The 27,838-nt window shown below is 37.8% G+C and overlaps 1 protein-coding gene across 4 annotated transcripts in view; it reads right to left on the bottom strand.

Annotated features, from left to right (window-relative positions):
- The window catches only part of kdm4aa (lysine (K)-specific demethylase 4A, genome duplicate a), a 41,384-nt gene extending 19,086 nt beyond the window's left edge, over positions 1-22,298 (bottom strand). The window contains exons 1-15 of one of the 4 annotated variants that reach the window (XR_015492422.1): positions 22,187-22,298; positions 20,243-20,402; positions 18,085-18,260; positions 16,049-16,163; positions 15,751-15,944; positions 13,796-13,845; positions 13,612-13,715; positions 13,394-13,531; positions 12,622-13,013; positions 10,097-10,269; positions 8,175-10,013; positions 6,886-8,098; positions 6,390-6,480; positions 4,005-4,186; positions 212-407 (exon numbers count right to left, since the gene is read on the bottom strand). Coding sequence is in view for 3 of the 4 variants with exons in the window: in NM_001442467.1 (NP_001429396.1) it covers positions 212-407; positions 4,005-4,186; positions 6,390-6,480; positions 6,886-10,013; positions 10,097-10,269; positions 12,622-13,013; positions 13,394-13,531; positions 13,612-13,715; positions 13,796-13,845; positions 15,751-15,944; positions 16,049-16,163; positions 18,085-18,260; positions 20,243-20,389 (5,086 nt within the window). In the remaining variant the exon portion in view is untranslated. Of the gene's footprint in view, positions 1-211; positions 408-4,004; positions 4,187-6,389; positions 6,481-6,885; positions 10,014-10,096; positions 10,270-12,621; positions 13,014-13,393; positions 13,532-13,611; positions 13,716-13,795; positions 13,846-15,750; positions 15,945-16,048; positions 16,164-18,084; positions 18,261-20,242; positions 20,403-22,186 lie in introns of those variants that run through there. The other 3 variants (NM_001442467.1, XM_087254729.1, XM_087254730.1) reach the window with 3 other exon arrangements.
- Between the last annotated feature and the right edge of the window lie 5,540 nt (positions 22,299-27,838).

Below are 27,838 nucleotides of genomic sequence, written 5' to 3'. Positions count from 1 at the left end.
CATTTCCCCCATTCCTTTAATTGCTCTCTGAACTGTCTCTGTGCATGTTAGAATGCACTGAAACACAGCTTCCTCCCTAATTAAATGGCCCATCAGTGAAATTAGTGATGCTTTCCACGTGAAAAATAAAAGTGACATGTGCCGCATGTCACCGTGACCCTTAAACCGAACCATGAGAATCTGTAATGTTGCACCCCTAGTGGATACTCACTAGTGTGCACTCGGACACTGCAAAGGGAGCAGCTGATGAGCAGACTAGTGCCGTCCTCCTCCAGGTGAGCTGTGGATGGCTGGACGTCTGCGCTCTCCTCAGTGGTGATGGTAAAGCATCTCTCAGGAATCAGAGGTTTGGTTCTCATCTGACCTCCGCGCAGCACTACAGCCGGCTCGCTCTCTGCTCCTTCAGACTGAACACAAACACAGGAAATTACACAGGAAAGCACAGAAATAAAACACAAATCAGTGTTTCCCACAGACGCAGGCTGGTGTCCCATGGTACGTGTGAGTGGCAGCGGGTGTTTTTTCTGTGTGCATAATAATTACTCAGAGCATTCATACCGAGAGCAAGCGTGGGCAACGCTGAGGCGATGGTTTTGGCTCTGATTTTTGTTGCACTGCTGACTCAATTAAAGTGACAGCACACTTTTGATGGCCAAAATAAATATGACATATAAGCATGCCTACTGTGTTTAATACATATGTAGGCTACAGAAGGTATAAACGTGTTTGTTATTATTCAGTTTGAGTGCAAGGGGGCAGAGCAGTGGTTAGCACTGCTGCCTCATAGCAAGAAGGTTGCTGATTCAAGTCCCGGCTGGGTCAGCATGTTCTAGCTGTGTTGTGCTCTGGTTTCCCCCACAGTCTAAACCAGCGGTGTATAAAAACTCGGTCCTGGAGGGCCGGTGTCCTGCAAAGTTTAGCTCCAACTTGCTTCAACACACCTGCCTGGAAGTTTCTAGTATATCAAGTAAGAGCTTTATTAGCTGCTTCAAATGTGTTTGATTAGGGTTGGAGCTAAACTCTCCAGGACACCGGCTCTCCAGGAACGAGTCTGGACACCCCTGGTCTAAACACATGCGCTATGGTTGAATTGGGTAAGCTAAATTGTCTGTAGTGTATGTGTGTGAATGAGGGTGTATTGATGTTTCCCAGAGATGGGCTGCGGCTGGAAGGTCATCCGCTGCGTGAAGCACATGCTGGAGAAGTTGGCAATTCATTCCTCTGTGTTGACCGCTGATTAATAAATGGACTAAGCCAAAATGAAAAAGGGCCTGAGCAGATTTCTTGCGGCACGGGAATAAATTTCTAAATAAAGTGCAAAAGCGGTCAGTAACTGGTGTAATTTGAACAGGAGCAGGCAGTCTAACAATATCGCTCCCGACTCCCGAGCGAGCGAGCACACATATGTATGTGTGAATGAAAGAGTGTGATGCTGTGTTTAGCTTGTTTGCTGCTGTCTATGTGTGTGAATGAGAGAGAGAGAGAGCTTGGTGCTGTCTATGTGTGTGTGTGAATGAGAGAGTGTGATGCAGTCTGTGTGTCACTTGCTTGGTGCTATGTGTCTATGTGTGTGTGTTATACTGCAAGCTTGTTATAGGCTGTATGGATTCTGTATAGCTGGGTGGTTTTTGGTTTTGTGTGGGGGAAAAGGGGGCGGGGCGGGCAGCGGGACAACAAATGCTGAATATCCGCTTGTTAAGTGGTGACGTGTTTGTGACGTATGTAATACTGTTTCCGGGTCCAAGCCGCCATTCAGCTAAGTGGAGAAATCATTCGTTTATGATCGCGTTTTATTCCTGTCACACATTAAAGTTAATTTTATATAAAATCATAGTGTACACAACAATCTCTGGGCTTGCTGCATAACAAATACCAAAAATGTAACAATTTATAAAAATATTAATCACTTTCTGGCCATCGGATATTAGGCATGGACATGTATACTGCCATCGTGATTTTCGAAAGCCTTAAATCGCTTTGTAAACGTTTATTATTACCATTTCATGAGTCTCCCCATTCAGTTGAATAGAGCGCTTGGACCCGGAAGCCGCTTCACGTGACGTCACATTTAACAAGCGGATAAGCGGGAGCGGTCGGGTTCAGACTAAAACCTGGCGGGAGCGGGATTTAAAATTTACTCCAGCGCAGATCTCTAGCAGAAGGTGTGACTGAGTGATTGACAGCTGATATTAACCAATCCATTCGCGTTCAGTTCTAGAGCTGTGGGCCAATAAGAAGAGCTTGTAAGCGGGGAAAGCGTTGCAGGCTTTGTTTACTGCAGCATGTTGACATGACAACTGTTTTAAACTATTCCCAAGAGCTGTGTTTGGCGTTTCAGATGCAAAGATGCAATCTGTGGGAATGTCTCCTAAAACATTTTGCGTTAAAAACTGGTCAACAATATTATTCACTCTCACAAATGCTCACAAATATATTTTGAGGTCGCATAGATACAATTTTGGGTGCATTTTTGAGCCCTCACATAGTAAGCTTTCAAGTTGACGTCAACAGAAGGACCACCCCTCCAAACGCGGAAGCAGATGGACAGATTTTGACAGAAGATTAACAAAACACAATCACAATTAGTGGACTAACTTGCCCTGATTAACTGTTCACCTTAAAGGGCCATGAAACCCCCTCGTTTCAGCAGGGTGTTTTCACACCTCTACTTTGGAAAAAGTCTGAAAAGTGGGCGTGTCCAGTTCTGTTTAGGGGGGAGTGTCGGAGGAACTAAAGTGAGATGGTGTGGGAGTGTCTATTTGTGCGCGCTGAGTTTCAGAGTCAAAACAAACACACACACACAAACACAGGGGAGAAAGTGACTGTGTTTACATGGACATCTGTAGTCGAATTATTTGCCAAATTACTAAATGTTGGACTTTAACTGCAGTTTGGCTCTTTCATTCAGGGAATTCATTCATGTCCCTCGCGACAAACAAGATATTTGATTCGAGGAACTGCTCTAAGCGTGTATTTTTCATGCAATGTTTAATACCGCACGGCGAATGAGAGAAAAAAACCCTCCGCATTTCCCGGAAACTTAGATGCACACAGCAGGTAGCGTCAGAAAGCCGCGTGTGTTATTCCTGTCACAAAATGCGGTGAAAATCATACACGAGGTTAAAGTTTGGTTGTGGTGCTAACATGTTTACACGGTGTAATAGTTAGTTCGATACGAACAAACTGAATAAACACAGAGCACTGGTCGCTCACTTACCAAATCTGTAGAGACAGGACAATCACCAGCAACTAGAGCCGCGTCTTTATTAACAGGAGACTATAAGCGAATCTGGATCTCGGCGTTTGCAGATGAGAACAGCTCTCAGGTAAACAATAATCCTCCTTAGACACGTAAGTTATTGTTGTCGAGCGTCGCGTACACTGTTAATCCACACGTGAGTCTGAGCTTTCACTGAGAGAAAATAAAAACGAAACTTCACTGCAGCAAACTATAAAAGCAACACTTCACGCTTGTTTTGGCAATACAATGGGGCGTCTCTGTCATCTAAACACTGTGACAGTAATGAATATTAATGAAGTTGCACAATAGAGCGCACTGATTGGTTTGAACCAAGCCTTACTCATGCATTAATGCATCACACTGTAAGACGTAATAAGACACACTCTAGCACAGGCGTCCAGTCTGCACGCTGGAATACACGCTATTATGTCATGCCCGTGACGCAGCTTCAAAAATTAGTTTCAAACCGGAAGTGCGAATTTGCTTGAAATAACGCAAAAACAACCAATTTACACTTTTTACTGAAATATAGGTGTCCTAATAGTGTTTTTAGCAGTGTGGGACACATATACGACTGTCAACAGCTCAAAAAATGTGTTTTGGTGTTTCGTGACCCTTTAAGAATATCAATGTGCGCTAGCAAAATAAACATTGTACGTTTTTATTACACACAAACTTAAAAAATACATAAATAAATCTAACACATCCTAAACTCTTGACCAGTGGTTTAAATGTAGTGTATGATCTGTGTAAGCGTCTGTACCCTGTGATGTGCCTGGAAGAGCATGCAGATGGAGCAGTATGGAGGCCGCAGACCCATCTCTCTGTTGTACTCTCTCTCTCGATCTGGATTGTACGGTCTGTTCTGCCACAGCTGGGTCAGAGGTCGAGCCCAGGCCTCTCCGTCCAGCCCGTCCTCCTCTGATGCCGCCTGATCCTGCAGCTCTGCACATATACAGAACATCATTTAATGATACAAGACTTAATGTACATTAGTTACTTTATCCCTTGTTAAACACTTACATGGTGACTATTTGAAAAGCCCACAGTGACTTTAATGGGACACTTTTAGGTGACACTTATAGCGAAATTTTCAATTTTGCTGTTGCGGCACAAGTATGACTCAACCAGGGGCCCGAATTTAGAGAAGAGGGATTTTGTTCTTGAATTTAGTGGTGCTTGTGCACAGAAATGACACCATTCTGATGTAGTTCTGATCAAAAGGATGTTCAGTGGAAAATGGTGTGCATCTGAATGTCACAGCAGAAATCAAGGCTCGTCAGACCAGGAAATGTTTTTCCAATCTTCTATTGTCCAATTGTGGTGAGCCTGTGTGAATTTTAGCCTCAGTTTCCTGTTCTTAGCTGACAGAAGTGGCACCCGGTGTGGTCTTCTGCTGCTGTAGCCTATCTGCTTCAAGGATGGACATGCTGTGCATTCAGAGATGCCTTTCTGCAGACCTTGGTTTTAATGAGTGGTTATGAGTTACTGTTGCTGGAACCAGTCAGGCCATTTTCCTCTGACACCAACAAGGCTAATAATTTTGTCACTAAAATGTTTTTTAAAAAATTTAAAACTGCTTTTATTCTTTTATTCTAATTTCCTTGTTCTTCTGTTAAACATCATTTGGGAAATATTGAAAAAACTAAATAAAATTTAAAGGGGGGCTAATAATTTTGACTTCAACTGTATATATATATATATATATATATACTGTTACAATTAGTTGTAGTGTAATATAGTGTAGGCTTGTGTGCGGTGTTTCTGTCCCTCTCTCTCTCACTCTCACTTTCATTTCTAAGTATTCGCAGGTGCAGAGGATTGAGTTGGGTCGGATCATGATTGGCGCTTGGATTGGGGTCGGCTGTATTTAAACCTGCAGAGAGCATGGATTTGATGGTTCCACAGACTCTCCTGATTCCCCGCGTATGCTCAGTGGAGATGAGTGCTTAAGTGATCAAATTAGTGTTTGTTGCTTATTTCTCTTTTGTGGTGTTTTGTGAGATGCCGATGTGAAGTTGCTAATTCTAACCGAAGAAACCCGGTTTTCTGTCTCCCTGTCTGGCTTGGAGCATGGTAGGGATGTATGGTGCCTTCTATTTTTTATTTTCGTTTTCTCCTGTGTTTGTTAGTAGGGAGGTAAGTGTTCTGTATTTTATTTTATTATCTGTTTTCTAGGGAGGTTTGATCTAATTTAGTTAGCTTGGTTTATTGTAATTTATTTTGGTTGAACCCCTTCCAATGTTATTTTTTGCTCCTTATTTCTGTAAATAAATCCTACTTGTATTATAATTTTAATCTCCGTTATTTTGTTTTTGGGTAAACCTCTTTTTGATTATAGATTTTTAATTAAATTCATAACTATATATATATATATCTATCTATCTATCTATCTATCTATATATATATATATATATATATATATATATATATATATATATATATATATATATATATATATATATATATATATAAATATATTTATTTATTTTATTTATTTATAAAATAAAAATAAATAAATAAATATATATTTATATATATATATATATATATATATATATATATATATATATATATATATATATACATATAAAATAATAATAAAATATATAAATAAGTAAATTAAAAAAATGTATATATATATATATATATATATATATATATATATATATATATATATATATATATATATATATATTGCAGAAAAACTAAATATCAGAAAATATTAGATTTTTCTATATATCATTAATATACTATATCATTTTTATACTATATCATTAAGTGTATTAGTGTGTAAGAGTTAAGTGTAAACATTAGTTCAATAGGCCAAAAAGAGTCACTTCGGTATGGCAAAAGGCTCACAAAGCACTATGATTTTAGTTGTACTATAATTTCATTTAATTATGAATTTTACATTAATTTAAATATTTTTACTATTAGTATTTTTTTTTAGATGTTGTTTGTAGTTTTAATTTTACTTTCAGCTTTCAACATGTTTAAGATTCAGAATTTTTTTAAATCTACATTTATTTCAGGTATACACTTCTAATGTTTCAAGTTTTCTGACTATATTCTAGGTTGTACTGAATTTTTGTTTTCAAATTTAATTTTTTTTATTTTATTCTTAATCAGACACACACACCCTGACCTTCATCACTGATGCTGTCCTTTATCAGAGGGTGGTGTCTGGGCAGTCTGGGTAGTCTGTACTGAGCTTCAGCTGGACGCTCGGCTTCTTTCTGTAGGAATACACAAAGCCACAAACTCATTATTCACAGCAGAGCACCAAACCCTCTAGTGGTTCATGATGGAAGTGCAGGAGTTGTGACATGACATAAAACTATCTTATCTGTCTCTAAATGTTAAAAATAATACTGTAAAACAAATAACACAGTGAATTCAGAACAGCACATAAATCTACATCATCATCAGAACTAAATGCACATACACAATTTGCAAACTATAGTAGCCCTGACCTAGGATATTCCTATGGTGTCTTGAGGGTGAGGTTAATTTTATTCTTTTTTTTTTTTTTTTGGGGTGAACTTACCCTTTAATCTCTAGGCTGTCATAAAAAAAATGAATCTCTGCAGCGCTCTAATACTTCAGCGCATAAACATTGAGAAAGCAGGCCTTGTACGCACCTTGTTGTCATCCTGAGACTCGCTATCAGAATCACTGTCTCTCTCATGCTGAATGCGCGGCTCAATGTCGCTGTAATCTCCTTTAGCGTAGCTGTGGACGTGCAGCACCTCTGCAGGGCTCAGTGTCCTCTGGAAGATGTGTTGAACTGAGCCCTGACTGACACTCGCTAACACAGAGCTCAAGCCTGACACATTTACACTCACACTGCTGCTGGGCTCTGGGATGATCTTATAGGTGGGTTCGGGTGTTCGGCTGACCATGAAGTTACTGGACTTCAACTGGACATCATCATACATGTGAATGGAGTCAATGCTGGGCTTGCGTTTAGAGCTGACAGAGAAGTCGCTGGGTTCTGATTGGACCTCATACATTTGGGCGGAGTTAATGCTGGTCTTCTGTTTGTAGCTGATGGTGAGGCCACTGGGCGCTGATTGGACATCATATATTTGGGTGGAGTCAATGCTGGGCTTGTGTTTGGAGCTGATGGAGAAATCGCTGGGTTCTGATTGGACATCAAACATTTGGGTGGAGTCAATGCTGGGGTTGTGTTTAGAGCTGATGGAGATGTCGCTTGGTTCTGATTGGACGTCATACATTCGGGCGGAGTTAATGCTGGGCTTGTGTTTAGAGCTGATGGAGATGTCGCTGGGATCTGATTGGACATCATACATTTGGGTGGAGTTAATGGTGGTCTCCTGATTAGAGCTGATGGAGATGTCGCTGGGTTCTGATTGGACATCATGCATTTGGGTGGAGTTAATGCTGGTCTCCTGATTAGAGCTGATGGAGATGTCGCTGGGTTCTGATTGGACATCATACATTTGGGTGGAGTTAATGCTGGTTTCCTGATTAGAGCTGATGGAGATGTCGCTGGGTTCTGATTGGACATCATACATTTGGGTGGAGTTAATGCTGGTTTCCTGATTAGAGCTGATGGAGATGTCGCTGGGTTCTGATTGGACATCATACATTTGGGTGGAGTTGATGCTGGTTTCCTGTTTAGAGCTGAAGGAGATGTTGCTGGGTTCTGATTGGACATCATAAATTTGGGCGGAGTTTATGCAGGTCTCCTGTTCAGAGCCAAAACATATGTCGCTTGGTTCTGATTGGACATCATCAACTTGGGAGGAGTTAATGCTGGGCTTGTCTTTAAAGCTAATAGAGATGTCACTGGGTTCTAATTGGACATCATACATTTGGGCGGAGTTGATGCTGGTCTCCTGTGTAGAGCTGATGGAGATGTCACTGGGTTCTGATTGGACATCATACATTTGGGCGGAGTTAATGCAGGACTCCTGTTTAGAGCCAAAAGATATGTCGATGGGTTCTGATTGTATATCATCAGTTTGGGTGGAGTTAATGCTGGGCTCATGTTTAGAGCTGATGGAGATGTCACTGTATTCTGATTGGACATCATCGACTTGGGCCGAGATGATGCTTGTCTCCTGTTCAGAGCTGACAGATATGCCGCTGGGCGCTGATTGGACATCATCAATTTGGGCGGAGTTAATGCGGAGCTTGTTTTTAGAGCTGATGGAGATGTCGCTGGGTTCTGATTGGACATCATCAATTTGGGTGGAGTTAATGCTGGTCTCCTGTTTAGAGCTGATGGAGATGTTGCTGGGTTCTGATTGGACATTATCAATTTGGGCGGAGTTAATGCTGGACTCCTGTTTAGAGCCGATGGAGATGTCGCTGGGTTCTGATTGGACATTATCAATTTGGGCGGAGTTAATGCTGTACTCCTGTTTAGAGCCGATGGAGATGTCGCTGGGATCTGATTGGGCATCATCAATTTGGGCGGAGTCAATGCTAGACTTACGTTTAGAGTTGACAGACATGTCGCTGGGTCCTGATTGGACATCACAGATGTGGGTGGAGTTAAATTCAGACTCAAACCTATGGCCGTCGGTGATGTCGCTGGGTCCTGATTGGACATCATAGGTATGGGCGGAGTTAATGGGAAGCTTGTGTTTAGGGCTGTTGTTGGATTCTGATTGGACATGACCGGTGTGGGTGGAGTTAAAATCAGGGTCATATCCAAGGCTGTCGGTGATGTCACCAGGTCCTGATGGGACATCAGAACCACTGGTGGAGCTGATATCAGGTTTATGTGTAAGGCTGACGGTGTTGTCACTGGGCTCTGGTTGGACATCAAAGGTGTGTGCCGAGTTAATGCTCATCTCATCTTTAGAGTTGATGATGATGTCATTGGCTTCTGATTGGACATCACAGATGTGGTCTGAGTTTGTGCAGGACTCACATTCGCTGGGTTCTGGTTGGACATCAGATGTGTGAGCGAAGTTAACGCCAGGCTTATATATCGGGCTCATACTGATGTCACTGTGTTCAGGTTTGACGTCACAAACATAGGCAGAGTTATTGCCAGGCTCATATTTAAAGCTAGTTTCTGATTGGACATCACTCATAGGGGTGGAACTAATGCTTGGCTCGTGTTCCGAGCTGATGGTGATGTTGCTGGTTTCTGATTGGACATTGATGATGTGGGTGGAGTTAATGCTGGGCTTGTGTTCAGGGTCGACGGTGACGTTGCTTAGATCTGACTGAACGTCAGAGGTATAGGTGGAGTTAGCACTGGAATTCTGTTTAAGGCTAACGATGATGTCACTGGGTTCTGGCTGGACATCAGAAATATGGGCAACATTAATGCTAGGCACACGTGGAGTAAGGTTGATGCTGTCGCTGGGTTCTGTGGTGCCATCACAAGTGTAGGCGAAGCTAATGCTGTGTTTGGAGAAGTTACTGCTGCTTACAGACATAAAGGAAGTCGCAGGGATGTCACTGGAACATGGATGGGACGTGATGTTACTTGGTTGAGCATCAGTGAGATCAGTTGGAGTGATATCCTCAGGGTTGATTTGGACAACAAAGCTTTGAGTGACGTCTTCAGACTGAGAGGCAACATCACCGCCCAGAGCCACATCTTCATCAACGCTGTTTATGGACTGTGTGGATGAGGTGACGTCGCTGGATTCTTCTTCTCTTTGCTGTGTCGTGATGTCACTGCTGGAGGTGGGGTCTGACGTGGAGAGCTCCGCCTCCATGCACTCTTGCTGTTGTGGAGGAGGCGTGTCTGTCTCCATGGTCTCCTCAGCTTTCTCGTCATCTGTAGAAATACAAACATTGTCTGTTTTAATATTTTAATTACAAGCATTACACAAGCATTACACGTTGTGCAAGAAGCTCTACCTGGCTCAGCAGAGACAGACTGTTCCTCGTTGTTGTCTGTTTCATTCTGGCCGAGTTTGGCTTTCTTCTTCTCAACCTCCTCCACTTCTATCTTTACTTGATTGTCGTCTTTTGCTTCATTGTCAGTGCTGGATCTGAGCCTCTTCTGCCCCGTGTTCTGCTTTGGACTACTGCTGTATGAAGAGAAGGAACATCACAAAAAGTTGTTAAAGGTGCAGTATGTAGAATCGACACTAGTGGTTGAACAAGGTATTGCAGGGGAAATTCAAAACATTGGAGAGGGATTTCTTTTTAACCGGCCGCTCCTCTACGAATCTGTGCAAATGCAGGTAGCCAGATTGATGACCCCAACAGAAATGAGTCTTAGGGGCGGTTCATACAGAACTTGTTTTTCCTTCCCAATGTGCTACTTTTCTATTGTTTGTTAAGGTTTGACAGATGTCTGTGACCATTACGATTGCATCTTTTGAAGCAACACAAACATGAACGCTGCGTTTTTAGATGCTGTGTGAAGTAAAAAGATCTTCAAATTTCACCACAGTGCATCTCATTAGTAGTGGACCAATTAGGAGAACTCAGAGGTGGGACAACCGTTGCAAGTTTCTGTTTAAGGGCACTCAGTTGCCGTGTCCAAATACCCTCCTTCCTTGTGCTGTGGTTTTTTAGAAACTAAGACATGTTCGGTGTGAATGAGCCCTTACACTTTAAGCTTCACAGCTAATGTTTACAATTGTGATGTTTTTATTATTTGCTAGTGGTGTAACGAATCACAAACTTCACCGTTCAGATCACATTATGTTTTTAAATCAAGGATTGAACCATTTTTCGGATCAGTTAAAAGGGGAGGGGACAAATGTAATTTGCTTTCCATTTATTACAAAAACAGCACCTCTGGTTTTAACAAACAGAACTTAGAAGCTGTAATTTTATTAGAAATAAAATTAAGAAATAATCAGCTGAATAAAAATAAATTGTGAAATATTGTAAAAATTCACTGTTACTACTACTATTGCTGATGACGCTAAATGTATAAATATAACGCTATAATGTTCATTCATTCATTTTCTTGTCGGCTTAGTCCCTTTATTAATCCGTGGTCGCCACAGCGGAATGAACCGCCAACTTATCCAGCAAGTTTTTACACAGCGGATGCCCTTCCAGCCGCAACCCATCTCTGGGAAACATTCACACACACACACACATTCACACACACTACAGATAATTTAGCCTACCCAATTCACCTGTACCGCATGTCTTTGGACTGTGGGGGAAACTGGAGCACCCGGAGGAAACCCACACGAATGCAGGGAGAACATGCAAACTCCACACAGAAACAGCAACTGAGCCGAGGATTGAACCATGACCCAGCGACCTTTTTGCTGTGAGGCAACAGCACTACCTACTGCGTCGCCCCGCTATGATGTTTACAACCCATATTTATTTTCAGTCTCATTTTAAATAAATGATTCAGTGATTCACTCATAAAACTCATGTTTCATTGCTAGATGATCATTTCTGAAGAATTATTCAGTGGCGTATTTTTAATGGCGGGTTGTCGCCATGTAATGGCTGCCTACAACTTTCATTGTTGAGCATCGTTAAATGCATATGATGGTGATTTTAATCTTTACCATAAACATCAGTGGTTTTGTCTAAACTATAAACTGTTCTCCCAGTACTTCTGTGTTATTTGACTGTTTGTAACTTCAAAACTAACTCAAAAGACTAAAGACTGAATCTCTTTCTTGATTTTTGAATTGTTCAAACACAGATTTGAATGCAGCGATTCGAAGGATTAATAAACATGCAAATCAGCATCATTTATAATTGATGTTGCGTGGGTGTTGAGATCCCGACCTTTTAATGATTAATCGTGCAGCTTACACTGAATGTATTAATGCAGGCGAAACAAGTAGTGACAGAAAACACCTTTAATAACCTAAGAAACCCACCACATACTGAATAACCCACCACAACTTCTTCCGTCATCATTATATTTCTGATGCAAGAGGTGATCTCTCTGTGATCGTTACAAATGATGGATTAATAAAAAATTTACATTTTATTAATCCGCAGGTCACGTGTGTTTCAAACCGTGGGTTGTGATCTGGTACACCCCTATTATTGCTAATTAAAAACCACCTCATGTAACTCTAAATGAGCATTTCATTTCAGAGGTTGCTACTGTCCCCTGAGCTCACATGCGTACATTAACACAGCCTTCATGACTGAAATGAAATACATTTTTTCACCGCCACAAGGCTAACTGTGGGAGCTAATATACAGTTTACAGACATCCCAACACAGAACGCACATTTTCAAAGGAGAATGACTGGCTTTAACATTGTTTTTCAAATAAACAATATGTTCTCTTAGCATGCTTCTTTAAATATCTGCAAACAAATTATTGATACGCTTTAGCGGAGTTAAAAAGCTAAAACATAATACACCTTTCAAACAAAAAACGTGCAATTACATCGCAGAAACAATTGTGAAAACATCAGATCAAATGTTGTTCTACAAACCTGCTGATCTGTTCTGAAGTGCTGCTGGGCTCTTCATCCCTCACACTCTTCTCTACCTCTGCTTCTGCTTTCTCCTTTCCAGCATCGCTTTCTCTCTTCACCACCTTCTCAGAGAAGGCTTCAGCTTTGTCCTCCTCTCCATCATCTGTGTTTGCCTTCTGCTGGTCTCCTGCCTCTGCTTCTCCTCTCTCTTCCAGTGTTTCCGCTCTCTCGCTATCGCTGATCTCTCCTTTCTCGTTCTCTTTCTGGATTTCAGCCACTTCTGGAGTGGGCTTCGAGTGGTCAATAGGCACATTATCCTTTCCTGCTTTCCAAAGTTTGTATCGTTCTGGCTGGAACTTGTGCACAAACACGTCCATGGAAATCTTCACCATGTCCTTCCGGCAGGAACACTGAGAATGTGAAGCACATGGTCACACAAAAACACTCCAATAGGCCCGAAAACTACTTTTAAAATGACCTTATGACCTTATGACCAATATTTTTTCACCCTTTACCTGTTTCAAACCTTTATGAGATCCTCTCTTCTGTTAAACACACAAGATATTTTGAAGAAGGCTGAAAACCTGTAACCACTGACCTCCATAGTTATTAATTTTTCCAACAATGGAAGTCAATGGTTACCGGTTTTCAGCATTCTTCAAAATATCTTCCTTTGTGTTCAACAGAATAAAGAAACTCATAAAGGTATTGTAAGAACATGAGGGTGAGTAAAAAGTATAATTTTTGGGTGAACTATCCCTTCAAAGTGTGTACAAAAAAAATAACATACTAATGTTGCCAGCTTTCCATAATCAATCCAGCGCTGAGTGGCGAAGTTGGTGGATTCTGCGCAGTTGAAGCCGTGGTTAAACCCAGCATGATATCCATATGGGAATGTGACAATGAACTGGCCTGCTTCCTGTGTGACCTGATGAATCAAGCAGAAAGAGGTCAAACCAGGAGATGAAAGTAGGTTTGACATTATATGATAAGTATAAAGTAACTAACCTTCTCAAAGGGTATCCCATACTTCCTCAGAATAGACGGTGATATTAAAGTCATTTTGTGTCGCAAGAAGGCTTCGCAACTTTGGGCGCTTCCAGGGAAAAATCCTGCATGGAGGAAAATAAAGTTGATGAGCTGCTGGAGGAACTGGAGGAACTAATAATGTGCTTTCGGAAGATCACTATACCTTTAGCAAGACGCTCCAATCTTTTCCCGTGCTCTGGAGGCACAACATACCTGCAGAAGGACTCATTTTCAATTCAAGACCAAGTAATAATGCTTGTATAAATATATTATTTTTTGTAATTGTATTTAAAGTATGTCTTAATCACCAAGGCTGCATTTATTTGACAAAAGTACAGTTTAATCAAATATTAATTTTAGAGTTTAAGCTAAGATAAAGGAACCCATAGAACACTGCAAGAGAGTGCTAGGGGGTCTGTGAAGATTAAAAAAAAAATTAAAAATCATTAATAAATAATTTCATTAATAACATAAAACATTAAATACAAATAAACAGACAAACTAAAATACATAAAGAAAAGTTAGTATGAAAGAAACAACAAAAATTGGGGATAATGCAATTTAATTCTAAATATAAAACCATGCTAAATTAATAAATAATAATGTATTATATTTATATTTATCAAAGTACCAGTTATCTATTATGTACAAACTAGATTAATAAAAATATTAATACCTTTATTAAAACCAATATCTTTTACATTTTATAGACTTTTATGATATAAATAAATTTCATTCATTAATCAAAAATAAATCCAAATCAACAGACAAACTAAAATAAATAAGGACAAGTTAAACAACAAATAAATCAATAAAAATGGTGATAAAGCTATTTAAGTATTAATACAAAACCATGATAAATTAATGAATTAATTTTAAGTACAAGCTAGATTAATATAAATAATAATACTTTTTATCAACATACGTAACTTTTACATTTTGTAGACTGTTATGAAATGAATAAGTAATTTCATTCAGAAAATCAAAAATCAAATCAAATCAACAAACTAAAATAAATAAAAGACAAGTTAATATAAAAAACAAAAAAATGGGCAAATTTATTAAAAAGCAATATAATTATTAATACAAAACCATGATAAATCAATTACGTCTAAGTACAAACAAGATTAATATAATATAATATATATATATATATATATATATATATATATATATATATATATATATATATATATATATATATATATTTTAATTAATTAAAATAAATAACATACATTTTATAGACTTAAGAAATTAATAAATAATTTCACTACTAAAATAAACTCAAATAAACAAACCAAAAATAAATAAATAATGAGAAGTTAGTATAAAATCGACAAAACAGTTTAATTATTAATACAAATAAATGTTACATTTTATTAAAGGGAATATCTTTTACATTTTGTAGACTTTGTAAAATTAATAAAAAATAAATAAATTCAAATAAACAGACAAACTTAAATAAATAAAGACAAGCTAGTATAAAAAAACAACAAATTAATTTAAAAAATGGGATAAAGTAAATTAATTATTAATACAAAACCATGCAAAATAAATAAATTAAGTACAAACTAAATTAATATAAATAGTAGCATTTTTATTCAAATAAATATCTTATCAATTTTACAGCCTTTTACATTTTGAAATGGGAATCCCTGATACGATTATGATCAAATTTGAAAAGTAAGTTTCATCCAGATTTTAAAATAAAAGATGTAATGGTTGTCTACCTGAATGTCTAAACGGCTACTAATTCCTGTTATTCAAGTCCTTAGAGTCACATAGTTATACTTGATAATTCTAATATGCAGCTTTTTTGCTAAAGAAACATATCTAAATTTTTTGTTGCTGTTTAATATTGCTTAAAAATAACAAACAAACAAACAAACAAACAAACAAACAAACAAACAAACAAACAAACAAACAAACACTTATTGACCCCAAACTTTGAATGATAGTGTATTTGAACAAATAATTCTTATAGCCTGTTTCTTTTTAAAGAATCTGTCAAAAAGTCTCCTGGTTTAAATAAAACATGTATATAAAAACCTAATTTTTTTTTAATGTTCCTCACTGTTACGCATAAACACACATATTAGACACAAGCAATGACAGTACCAGGACTTGGGTTCTCCAAAGTGCAGGTAGTTGATGCTGTAGAGATCCATGTCCTCCGTGTGCCAGGCGAATGTGCTCTTCCACATCCCGAAATACAGATATGGAGTGTTCACCCCTTTGATTGTGATTCCACTCTCTCTCTCCACCATGTCCAATATAGTGTTCAGGCGGCCAATATTCCACTCCATCACGTCCTGTCACACATATGTTTGTAATCATCATACAGTCCTATCATGACCTTGTGAACTCACTTTCCAACACAAACATATTTCGTTCCCAAAAATGGCAGATCACTCACGGGATCATAGAGGGTTCCACTGACATCTGCCCCATATAATGGTGGATTGAATGTTAAATTCTTCCAAAATTTTCTCTCCAGTTCTTCAAAGTCAGCATATCTGGGATTAGAGAACCTAAAGTTGTGTAAGAAAAATGTTGTATTACACATTGACAAAGTCAACATAATAGCAGTTCATCTCCTTTGCGCTTCATCAAATGCAAAAGTAGGGCTGGATATCGCGAGAATTTCAGGTTTCAGCTCAGCCTAATGATTCCAGATCATTTTATATTGATCAAAGAACCGTGAGTCATTCCTGAAGAAGCATTCTGTTCTCTACAGGCTACCTTTATATGTCATACAGAAACCATTTTTAGACATTAAATTTGGAGAGTATTTGCTTTTATTGCGCATCATAAGTTTTTAAAGTAGCCAGTTGTATTAGTTGCTGATATTATGTTTACTTGTTCATTCGGATTTAGACTGCTGTTTAAGTTTTGGGACATTTAGGCCCACACGGAATCTGCGTGCGCAGAAAAATTTTATTTTCCCTGAGTTACTGTTTGTGGCTGTTTTTGCCCCATTGACTTCCATTATAATGACACCACCAACAATCAAGAACGCGTGATTAAATGGTGTATGGTTTTGCAGTCAAAAAGTGTCATTATAATGGAAGTAAATGGGGAAAAACAGCCAAGAACATAATAAAGTTGCACACAGTGTATTCAGTTTTTGAAACATTTTTTAAAGCATTTTCCAAAATATGTCAAAATATGATTTGTCACCAAAAATCACTCCATATACTGAAACACAGAGAAAGTTGTGGGCAAATTAAGACACAACAGCTCCCCATGGTGGACGAAAACACCCCAAACATAACATAAGGGAACACTACTTGTGGAAATCTGCAGCTTCACCTAAAGCTTCAATGTGAATGTGTGATCTGATTTTATATTTGAAATTAAGAGAAAATTAAATATTTAATGAAGGGATCTGTCCAAAAATTTTATGAGACATGGCAACCTATGATCACATATTTTGAAAAAAGGAAGACTCCTTTATCTGATTTATATAAAGAAATCTGTGCAAACAGATTTAACTGTGATCACCAATAGGGTTTGGTTTTATATTTATGTAAAAGACCACTAAACATGTGTCAGATTATTGATTTGTATTATCATGTACTGTAGGTAATTATTTATTAATTATTGTTATAATTTTATAATTATTATTATTTTTTTTTTATTTTTTTTTTTAATTTATTTATTATTTTTAATTTTTCTATTTTGCTATATATTTGTATCCATACCTGTTGTAATTGTATTTTAATATTATTTGTTTGCTAATTCATTTCGGTGGCAATGTTTAAAAGTGGTGGTAAAAAATTACAACCTTGATTGTTCAAAATTTTTGTTCAAGCTTGAGAAAATAATCACAAATAAATGAAAAAAAAAAAAAGAAATTAACAGGAAATACGTTTATAATGTCACAAAAAAATTCTGTTCTAAATAAATGCTGTTCTTTAATTGTACCGAAGAATTGTAAAAAATGTATTCATTTCCACAACATTCTTAGCTGATTTGAACTTTGATGATGATAATACTAATAATAATAATAATATGAAATCTTCATCATATATAAAAACTACACCACTTGCAAACATTTAAATTACAGTATAGTTAAATAAGCAAAAGGTCTCTTTAGTGGAGGGTTTCTTTATATTTTGATTGCACTTTTTTATTTAAAATATACAATAATTAACATATAAAATGTACAATAATTAATCCTGCATGATGAATCTAGGTACATTCATTAAAAGGATAGATCACTCGATTTGTTTTCACCATTAACTCACACTTAAGTGTCTCTAAACTTTTATTGAACACAAAAACGAATGCTGGTAAAAAAAGCAGCCATTGACGTCCATAGTATTCAGCACAACAAAAAAACTCATACAGGTTTGGAACAAGTAGAGGATGAGTAAATATTTTTTTGTGAACTACCACTTTAAGAAGCTGATTAAAAAGTATGTATATGTATCAATGTTTTCTGCTCACTTGTCTGTGTTGGCGGTTTTGCGGAACTCGCGGACTGTCATTGGCTTCTTCTGGATGTTGTACTGAGTGAAGAGACCCGATTGGCCAGTGACCACTTGTTGAATAGGGGTGGGAATCACCAGATCTTCAATGTCATCATATGTGCGCCGGGGCTTCCAGTCCTTCGGTGGCACCACCTGACAGACAAACACACCAATGAGATGATCACACACACAACACTAAAAATTCGGGCTGCACGATATTGAAAAAATCTAATATTGTGATTTTTTTCCTGCGATAAATATTGCGAAATGGATACAGTTTCACAAGACATTTTTAATAACACCATTTGATGGTTTTCTAATAGTATTCAGGTACAACAATTGAATCATCACAATAAAAAATGCTTTTCCTACTTTGTTTTGTCTCGTTTCTAGTCCAAATATCAAAACATTCGTAGAGCAAGTACTTTCACCATCAGAAAAAAATAAGTCCTTGTTTTCTTTAAAACCAGCTAAATTATCTGCCAGTAGGGTAAGTGAAATAATCTTGCTTTCGCTTTGAAATGTAGATATTTGTACTAGAATCAAGACAAAAATTCTAATAAGACATTCTGTTTTGCATAAATCATATAAATTCAATATAAATACAGTGATTGAATACAATTCTGTAGCTCCTGGTCAACTATAATTTAAACTCAACATTGCATATCTTTTGTGATGTGACTATTGCGGTTGTGCACATTGCAGTATCGATGCTGAAATGATATAGAAGCCTCCTTTTCACTGCACACGACAAGCGACAAGCGACAGACCGGAAGTCATTCATTTCCAATGGAGAGCAGTTTGGGAGCTGCGTGAGGTTACGATCATCTCTATATGTGGAAAATTCAGATCGGAATTGAGCTGTTGATCCATCGAAATATCTGAACTCCTGCGACTAGACCGTATGCGACCGGCCGGCAGGATGTGATGTATTCCAGTGTTGTACAAGCAAGTCCGTGCGCCCGAGATGAGAAATAGGAATTTATTTGGTTATATTTTTAATTATAAAAAGTCTATATTAAAAAAAAAACACATCTGTTCATAAACAAAAATAAGAAAGTAATAACAATATATATTTTTAATGTTGTCTCCACATTCCCTCCAATATTTTAGCGGCCTATGAGTTTCTCAACCCAAGCTAATTCTGAAAACGTAGCCCCGCTGACGTTTCTGGAGACGGCGATTTACATGGCCGGAGGAACGTATGGCCGCGTTTTATTTTTTTATCGAGCAAACGCTGTGGGGCGGTTTGACGCCGCTCCGCTCCTCCTCTTCATGCTCGCCGGCTGATGGCTCGCCTCCGTGTGGAGGGCTTTTCCGCCTCAACCAGTTTGTCCGCTTAGCTTGCAGCGTTACTTCGGCGGATTGGAGGCCTGAAGGGAGGAGGAGCCGGCCACGGCGACAACCGGGTTCCAGAAATCAGGTAAGATGAAAAACAGAATCCAAAAAAAAAAAAAAAGCGAACGAGTTTGAGACGGGGCGAGATCCGAAAACGCGGTCAAAATCGGACGAGGGCTTTTGCTTTTTTTTCTGAACGGCTTTTGCAAATCATCGCTTGGGTTTAGGGAAGGAGGAGGGCGGCTGTGTCGGCCGATTGGCCGCCCGGTCGATCGTTCAGTCGTTCAGCCAGTCAGTAGGACGGACGGTCGCTCTACATCGGTCTGCGGCGGCTTTTCACGCGAGAACAGCGCGGCCGCGAACGGCGCGCGCTCCCGAAAGGCGTCCGAGATGCGAAAAAGCGAAAGAACACAAAAACAAAAACTGCTCAAATACGTACCTCCCGGGACGTATTTTGCGGTCTCCAGAAACATCCGCGGGGCTACGTTTCCTCAATGAGCCCGGGTTGGAGTTTCTAGTATTCATTCCTTCATTAAACCATGTAAACGCACAGAGAATAAAGGCTCTTGCTTTTGCACTGCTTTATTTCAGACACTGTGAGAATCAGCTTCTTTCCCATGGTGAACGACAACACTGAAAATACTGTGCGACTGCCACAAGGGGGCGTACTCCGACAGTCGTGTCCAAATGTCGTGTGCGGTGGAAAGGCGGCTATATTGCTGAGCCTTACTACAAATGTTTTCTCACAGTAATCTGAGCTGAATGAATATATACAGTTCAACAAAAAGCAGGCTCACCTTTGCCATCCCGGCCCTGTGCGCCCCCTGCGACTCCATATATGCAATGTATCTGTTGAAGTCTTTGAACTCCTCTTTTGTGGGATGAAAGGTCATGATCCTGGTGGCAGGACTCTGGGAGCTTTGAGAGACCGAGTCCGAAGCCATTCTGACACTCGGACTGTAAGAGAAATTTAAAAGAAAATATGTAAGAAACACAATGAAGGGAAAAAGGAAATCCATATGCATCAATCACACCACAGCTAAACTGGTGGATACAAAACTACTTTATAGCTAATTAGGCATAGGCATGGGACGATAACTGGTTTCAAGGTTTATCGCGGTTTGGAAAAGCCAAGGTTTTAAAACCGCCAGAATTTTCTGATATACCGTTCCAATGATTTATGTTTTTTATTTATTTTTTTTTTATTTAGTTTTTTAGGGCAACAGTATCTGCAAAAACACCCTCCACATCAAAATCTACTGTTCCAAAATATATTAAATGTTTCTTAAAATAAAATATACTGTGTTTACAGAGACATTCAATAAAATAACACCATATTTTAGAGTAGTACAATGTTGTAACACCGTGATATTTTTATCCAAGGTTATCATTCCGTCACAATCTTATATCGGCCCATACCTAATTAGGTTTTATATCATGGTTTTATGATGTTGTGATTACTGTAATTAGCTTTTACTACTAATACATGCTTTTTTAAATGTCTGGGTGCAATACTAAAACTTTTATGAAACATTTATAATATTTTGAATCAGTAAACATATCAGGCTGACGAATTTAAATGAATCATTGACTTGTTGTCTGCATTAGTTTCAAAAACACTGATTTCTTTAAAATAAAAACAGCATCTTTGGACAGTTCATTTTGCTGTGGCGACCCCAGATTAATAAAGGGACTAAGCCGAAAAGAAAACGAATGATGAATGAATGGCATCTTTGGAGATCTTTTCTGCTGGAGATACTGTTGTATTAAAAAAAAAATAAATAAATATATATAAATAAAAAAGGTAAAAAAAAAATGGACATACCTTATGAAGGGAATAGTAGAAAATTATGGCGGTTTTAAAACCTTGACTTTTCTAAACCACTGTGTACCTTGAAAATGGTTATCGTCCCATGCCTATAGCTAACATATAAGTAATGATTAATTCTAAACAAATATAAATTTATATACAATAGCTTAATGTCATTATTTGTGTAGTTAGACTTGCAATTAAAATTATATTAATATGCATTAACTAAAAAAAATTGACAATTGACAACATGCTCATAATCTTTACTTGCAGAAATAAACTTAAAATAAGTTTTATTCACAATAACAATATGCTATAATAAAATGACAAAAATAAAAAGCAAAAATACACCCTCTACCAATTAATTCAAGCTCACAGTTAATAAAGATAATATTAATGAACTGTAGTAATTAATAACGGTTATTATTATGAATCTTGGAGCACCTGTAAACTCATATTAGCATGCTAGCTGACGTTAGCCAAATAAACATATCATATCTGTTCATTTGGAGTGTTTAACCAATAACCATCGTATATATGAATCTGTCATGATCTCACCATAAGGTTTTGCATAGAAACATTTAAAATTCTGACATCGAAATCTGTCAAAGTGACAGCTAAAAAACAACAACAAACACACACCGACGGCTAAAGCCGCTCAAAATGAACACAAACTTACTCCTGTCAGGCAAACACGCCTTTTTAGCTCAACACACACACGCTCGTATCTATACACATAGTGTAATTACACTTTTTATGGAGTGTATAACTGTGTTATTACATGAATTATTGATCGCTCCAAACTTTGATGAGCCTATTGGCTAACTACTGTAAACACAGACGTTCACACACTGAAACACACACGAAATCTGTACGTACGCATACAAATCCGATCATATATGTCAGTGGAGGAGGAGAGGAGTTTACTCACGGCTGTCGCAGACTCAGTTAAGTGATGTTGAGGTCGCAAACTCAGAAAAACGGCGCAGAAAAAGGCGATTGCAGATCAGACATGTCCTCCATTAGAGTGCAGCGACGCGCATGCGCACTCACTGTTTACAAAGATGGAAGAAGGCGTTCCCCTGCGCGCGCCCCCTAATCAACACACTCCACATGAGGACATAAAGATAATACGGACAATTTGTATATAACTTCCTCCATATGACCCAGCGATACCCTCCATATGGGTCAGAGAATATATGTAGATAATATAGATAGTATTGCTGTATGATAACACAAACGATAATCCGGTTACTGCACATAACGTTTTAAATTATAGCATAAGGCTATGGGTATTTTATATATTTATGTATAGATAAAAAGAGACGCAATTTTATGTAATTTAATTCACTCACATATGATATGAGCCATAAAACATATTTGACCCAAGAGAAATATAAAAATAAAATAGATAAAAAAAATAAATAAAGTGGATTAATGCACTTAAAATGTCATAAGGTCTACATCCCACATAGAACTGTAGATAATATTTGAAATATTTGATATATAAATAACTTGGTATATTCTATCTGTTTAGTCTGTTTAGTTATCTGTTTAGTCATATAGGCAAGCTATACTTATATACAGTGCATTCGGAAAGTATTGATAGTGCTTCACTTTTTCATGTTATAGCCTTATTTCAAAACGGATTAGTTAATTTAATTAATTAGTAAGTTAATTTGTTTCCGCAAAATTCTACACACAATAACCAATAATGACAATGTGAAAAATGTTGTTTTTAATTGTTGTAAATTTATCTAAAATAAAAGACCTGATCAATCACATGTACATCAGTATTCACAGCCTTTGCCGTGAAGCTCTAAGTTGAGCTCAGGTACATTCTGTTCCCACTGATCATTCTTGAGATGTTTCAGCAGCTTCATTGGAGTTCACCTGTGGTCAATTCAGTTGATTGGACATGATATGAAAAGGCGTACACCTGTCTATATAAGCTCTCAGGGTTGACAGTGCATGTCAAAGCACAAACCAAGCATGAAGACAAAGGCATTGCCTGTAGACCTCCGAGACAGGATTGTCTCGAGGCACAAGGCTGGGGAAGGTTACAGAAACATTTCTGCTGCTCTGAAAGTTGCAATGAGCACAGATGTCTCCATCATCCGTAAGTGGAAGATGTTTGGAACCACCAGGACTCTTACTACAGCTGGCCGGCCATCTAAGCTGAGTGATCAGGGGAGAAGGGCTTTAGTCAGGGAGGTGAACAATAACCTGATGGTCACTCTGTCTGATCTCCAGCGTTCTTCTGTGGAGAGAGGAGAACCTTACAGAAGGACAACCATCTGTGCAGCAATCCACCAATCAGGCCTGTATGGTAGTGTGGCCAGACGGAAGCCTTTCCCTGCCTGGAATTTGCCAAAAGGCATCTGAAGGACTCTCAGACCATAAGAAACAAACTTCTCTGGTCTGATGAGACTAAAATTGAACTCTTGGAGTAAATACCAGGCGTTACGTTTGGAGAAGACCAGGCAGCGCTCATCACCAGGCTAATACCATCCCTACAGTGAAGCATGGTGGTGGCAGCATCATGCTGTGGGGATGTTTTTCAGCAGCAGGAACTGGAAGACAGGATAGAGGGAAAGATGAATGCAGCAATGTACAGACACATCCTAAATGAAAACTTGCTTCAGAGTGCTCTTGACCTCAGACTGGGTTCATCTTCCAGCAGGATAATGACCCAAAGCACACCGCCAAAATATCAATGGAGTGGCTTCACAACAGCTCTGTGAATGTCCTTGAGTGGCCCAGCCAGAGCCCAGATCTAAATCCTATTGAACATCCCTGGAGAGATCTGAAAATGGCTGTACACCGTCGCTTTCCATCCAACCTGAAAGAGCTTGAGAGGTACTGCAAAGAGGAATGGGTATTAGTTCCCAAAGACAGGTGTGCCAAGCTTGTGGCATCATATTCAAAAACACTTGAGGCTGTAACCGCTGCCAAAAGTGCATCAGCAAAGTCTAGAGCAAACGCTGTGAATACTGATTTTTATTTTTAATTAATTTGCAACAATTTCAAAAACTCTTTTTTCACATTGTCATTGTGGTGGATTGAACGTTGAGCAAATAAATGAATTTAATCCATTCTGTAATAAGGCTGTCATATAACAAAATGTGGAAAAAGAGAAGTGCTATCAATACTTTCCAGATCCACTGTAAATAGAAATGAAAACCTTTAGATTGTCAATCTAATTCATAAACAGCTAAAATATGTATGTATAAAATATATCTTAACTATTGTCATATGGATGCAAGCATAAAGAAAAACTAAATGAAGTGAATGTACTATAATGTACCAGAGGTGTGGACTCGAGTCATGTGACTTGGACTCGAGTCAGACTCGAGTCATGAATTTGATGACTTTAGACTCGACTTGACAAAATATAAAAAGACTTGCAACTCGACTTGGACTTGAACATAAATGACTCGGACTTTCACTTGGACTTGCGCCTATTGACTTGTAAAGACTTGCTACTTTCTATAAAAAGCCCAAAGATAAAAAGTATGTTGATCAGAGCGCTCTATCTCTGTGTGTGTGTGTGTGTGTGACAGAAAGCATGCGCGCATACTTTCGACCACTAGCGCTTTGTGGCGCACTTCCGTGTTTTTGCACCAGCGGGAAATTTGAAGATGCCATTTTCATTCTGACTCGGAGAGTGAAATAAACACATCCAAGGTCTGCTCCTTTTGTTTTATTCAGCGGATTTACAACATCTGTCAAAGGTAAGAGACTTTACTACTCGCAATGTGTTACTGTTGTGCAAAAGCATTGTTTTACTGTTGTGCATAAGTCAATGAACTTCAGTTTTTTTAACCAAACTTACCCTCTCCTCATTTATTTCACATAATTATGAATGAACATGGCTGTAATTTATGTTTTTGCACTTGGTCGTTTGTGTCAATGCGCATATTATGTTTTATTTTTGTGTTTTGCCCATCCTCTGACAGTATTTTCTAACTATTTAATTAGTAGTAATAATAATTACATGCCATAATAACTAGATATATATAATTTATTTTTAAAGCTCTTAAAACTGTGAAAAAAGTGTTTTGTTATTTTTTGGTAACATTTTGCAATAAGGTTTTTTTAGTTAATCTATGTTCTAACATGAACTAATAATGAACTATACTTTTAAACCTTTATTAATTATAGTTTAACATTTACTATTGCATTATTACAATTTAAAGGTATGCTTGTTAACATTAATGTTAATGCACTGTGGTTTAACAAAAGTTAACCAATAATTTTATTTCCATTAATTAATGAATACTGTAATGATTTGTAACTGTACTTCACTGCATTGTTTGTTCACATTAGTACATAGATAAACTTAATTAATTAATACAACCTTATTGTAAAGTGTTACCTTTTTCATATTTTGGATTAATACTATTAATTTTATTTAGTATTTAAAACCTTAAAAGTATTTGTATTATTGTTGATGTTATGCCTCTTAGCAATATTTTAGTCCTCTACATGGTTTTTAATTAAACTTTTATTGCGAGATTGTAATGTAATGCATCTATATTGTTGAATTTCTGTTTGTTTGTTTTTCTGTATTTCCCCAGAAATATTTAAGGCTTATCTACTATTTTTAAGGTACTTAAAACCAACCATCTTAATAAAAAATACAATTAACAATCACATTTCGTTTCATGAGTGTCTTTGTTCCTGTTTTGTAGGACTCTTATTTTAACAGATTTCATTGGAAAACACTTGACTGATCATTCAATTAAAGTTTTACCTTTATTATTCCATCACTCAATGAGATCATTTAATTGTGAGTTGAATTACTCCATTTTTAATTGTTTTTAAATAAACTAAAAATGAAGACTTGTTTTATTCAGTTTGTTGAATTTGAACTCTACATATTAAAAGATATTTAAAACCACTATGAATGTATTTAAACTAATATTTAAATTTATATAACTGTTTCACTGTGGGTATTTCTATTTTAATTTATTTAGCACATTTATTGCCTATTCAAACATGAAAACAAGTTTTAATAATTTGTGGCTCTAATAAATTGTTAAACATTACAATATCCCTGCAGAAAAATCCAGCTTAAACCAGCCTAGGCTGGTAAGCTGGCTTTAGCTGGTCGACCAGGCTGGTTTTAGAGGGGTTTTGGTCAGTTCTAGGCTGGTTTCCAGCCATTTCCAGCCTGGTCTTAGCTGATCAGGCTGGAAACTGACCAGCAAAATCCAGCTAAAACCAGCTTGACCAGCCTGGTTTAAGCTGGACATAGCTGGTTTTGGCTGGGCTTCCAGCCTGGCTAGGCTGGTCAAGCTGGTTTTAGCTGGTCATCTCCCAGCCTGACCAGCTAAGACTAGGCTAAAAAATGGCTGGAAACCAGCCTGGAAGTGGCCAAAACCCCTCTAAAACCAGCCTAGTCGACCAGCTAAAACCAGCCTAGGCTGGTTCAAGCTGTATTTTTCAGTAGGGATTTTTGACAAAAAGGTCTAAAATGATAGTTTACAAGTGCCTAAGTGGGATTTGAACCCCGTTCTTTATGAAAAGAAAGAAAAATCTGATTGGCTCTGACATTACTTTCACCAGTGGGCAGGTAATTCAATCTGCTGGTCTCTCGTGCACGTATTCAGTCTCACTGCGTTTGCTTGACTTTTGTCCACACTGGCGCCTCAAACCTTTCCTGCTTTTGCTCTCCAGAGATCCTCCTGGTAAATTGATTATTCCAGAATGTTGATATGGTTTATCAATGTTAATAATGGTTTCCTTATTTTTATCACAGTTACATTTCTGCTTGCGTTAGTTATATTTTTGTTTAAATGTTTTATTTGATTAGTATGGTACACCTTTCGGGTGATTAATAATTGTTTGTAAAACAAAATGCATTCTTTACATCCAACATCTATTCTCTGTCTTTAAGTGTTTGTAACTGGAAATATCTCATCATAAAACATACAGCCAAAATGTTATGGTTTATTAGATTAAAAATTTAATATGTAAGTCTATTTTAGTATTTTGGTTATTGTTAATAAATAGTGCCTCAATATAAATCATAGCAAAAAGCACGAAAGGAAGAGGAAACACAAGACTCAAATTCTGTATATAATCTCTGAGAGCACGCAGGAAAATGTGTGTGTGAGCAGTGCATATTTGAGAGCGAGAAAATTTGCGCGTGAGCAGCGTATATTTCAGAGCTCGCAAGCAGTTTTGTCCACAGAGGAAATCGGTGCACGAGCGTCACACAAGGTAGAGAGCAAAGTTCTTCATTTTTATGTGAAGAAAACAACGTTAATTTTTGTATAAAGTAGCCTACGTCATTGAGAATATGTGCCACAATTTTACATTGCTGCTAGACAGATTTGCATCTTCATCTCTTCAGCACACACGAGATTCAATTGACAAAATACCAAGTTCACTCAATTTTACTTTGCAGCATACAGGAGTTGTTGTTCTACTGCTGCCTCATTGAGGTCGTTTATGTAGTTTTAGTTAATCACAAGTTGATCACAGAAGACATAACATAGCACAACGGAACTTAATGAACTAGACAGCAGTAGACCAGCAATTTCTGTGTGATGTGAGGCAAAATGGACTCTATTGT

The sequence above is a fragment of the Danio rerio genome, chromosome 6, assembly GCF_052040795.2.
Source record: "Danio rerio strain M-AB ecotype USA chromosome 6, GRCz13ab, whole genome shotgun sequence".
NCBI classification, from domain to species: Eukaryota; Metazoa; Chordata; class Actinopteri; order Cypriniformes; family Danionidae; genus Danio; species Danio rerio.
This window is presented reverse-complemented; position numbering and strand designations above follow the sequence as displayed.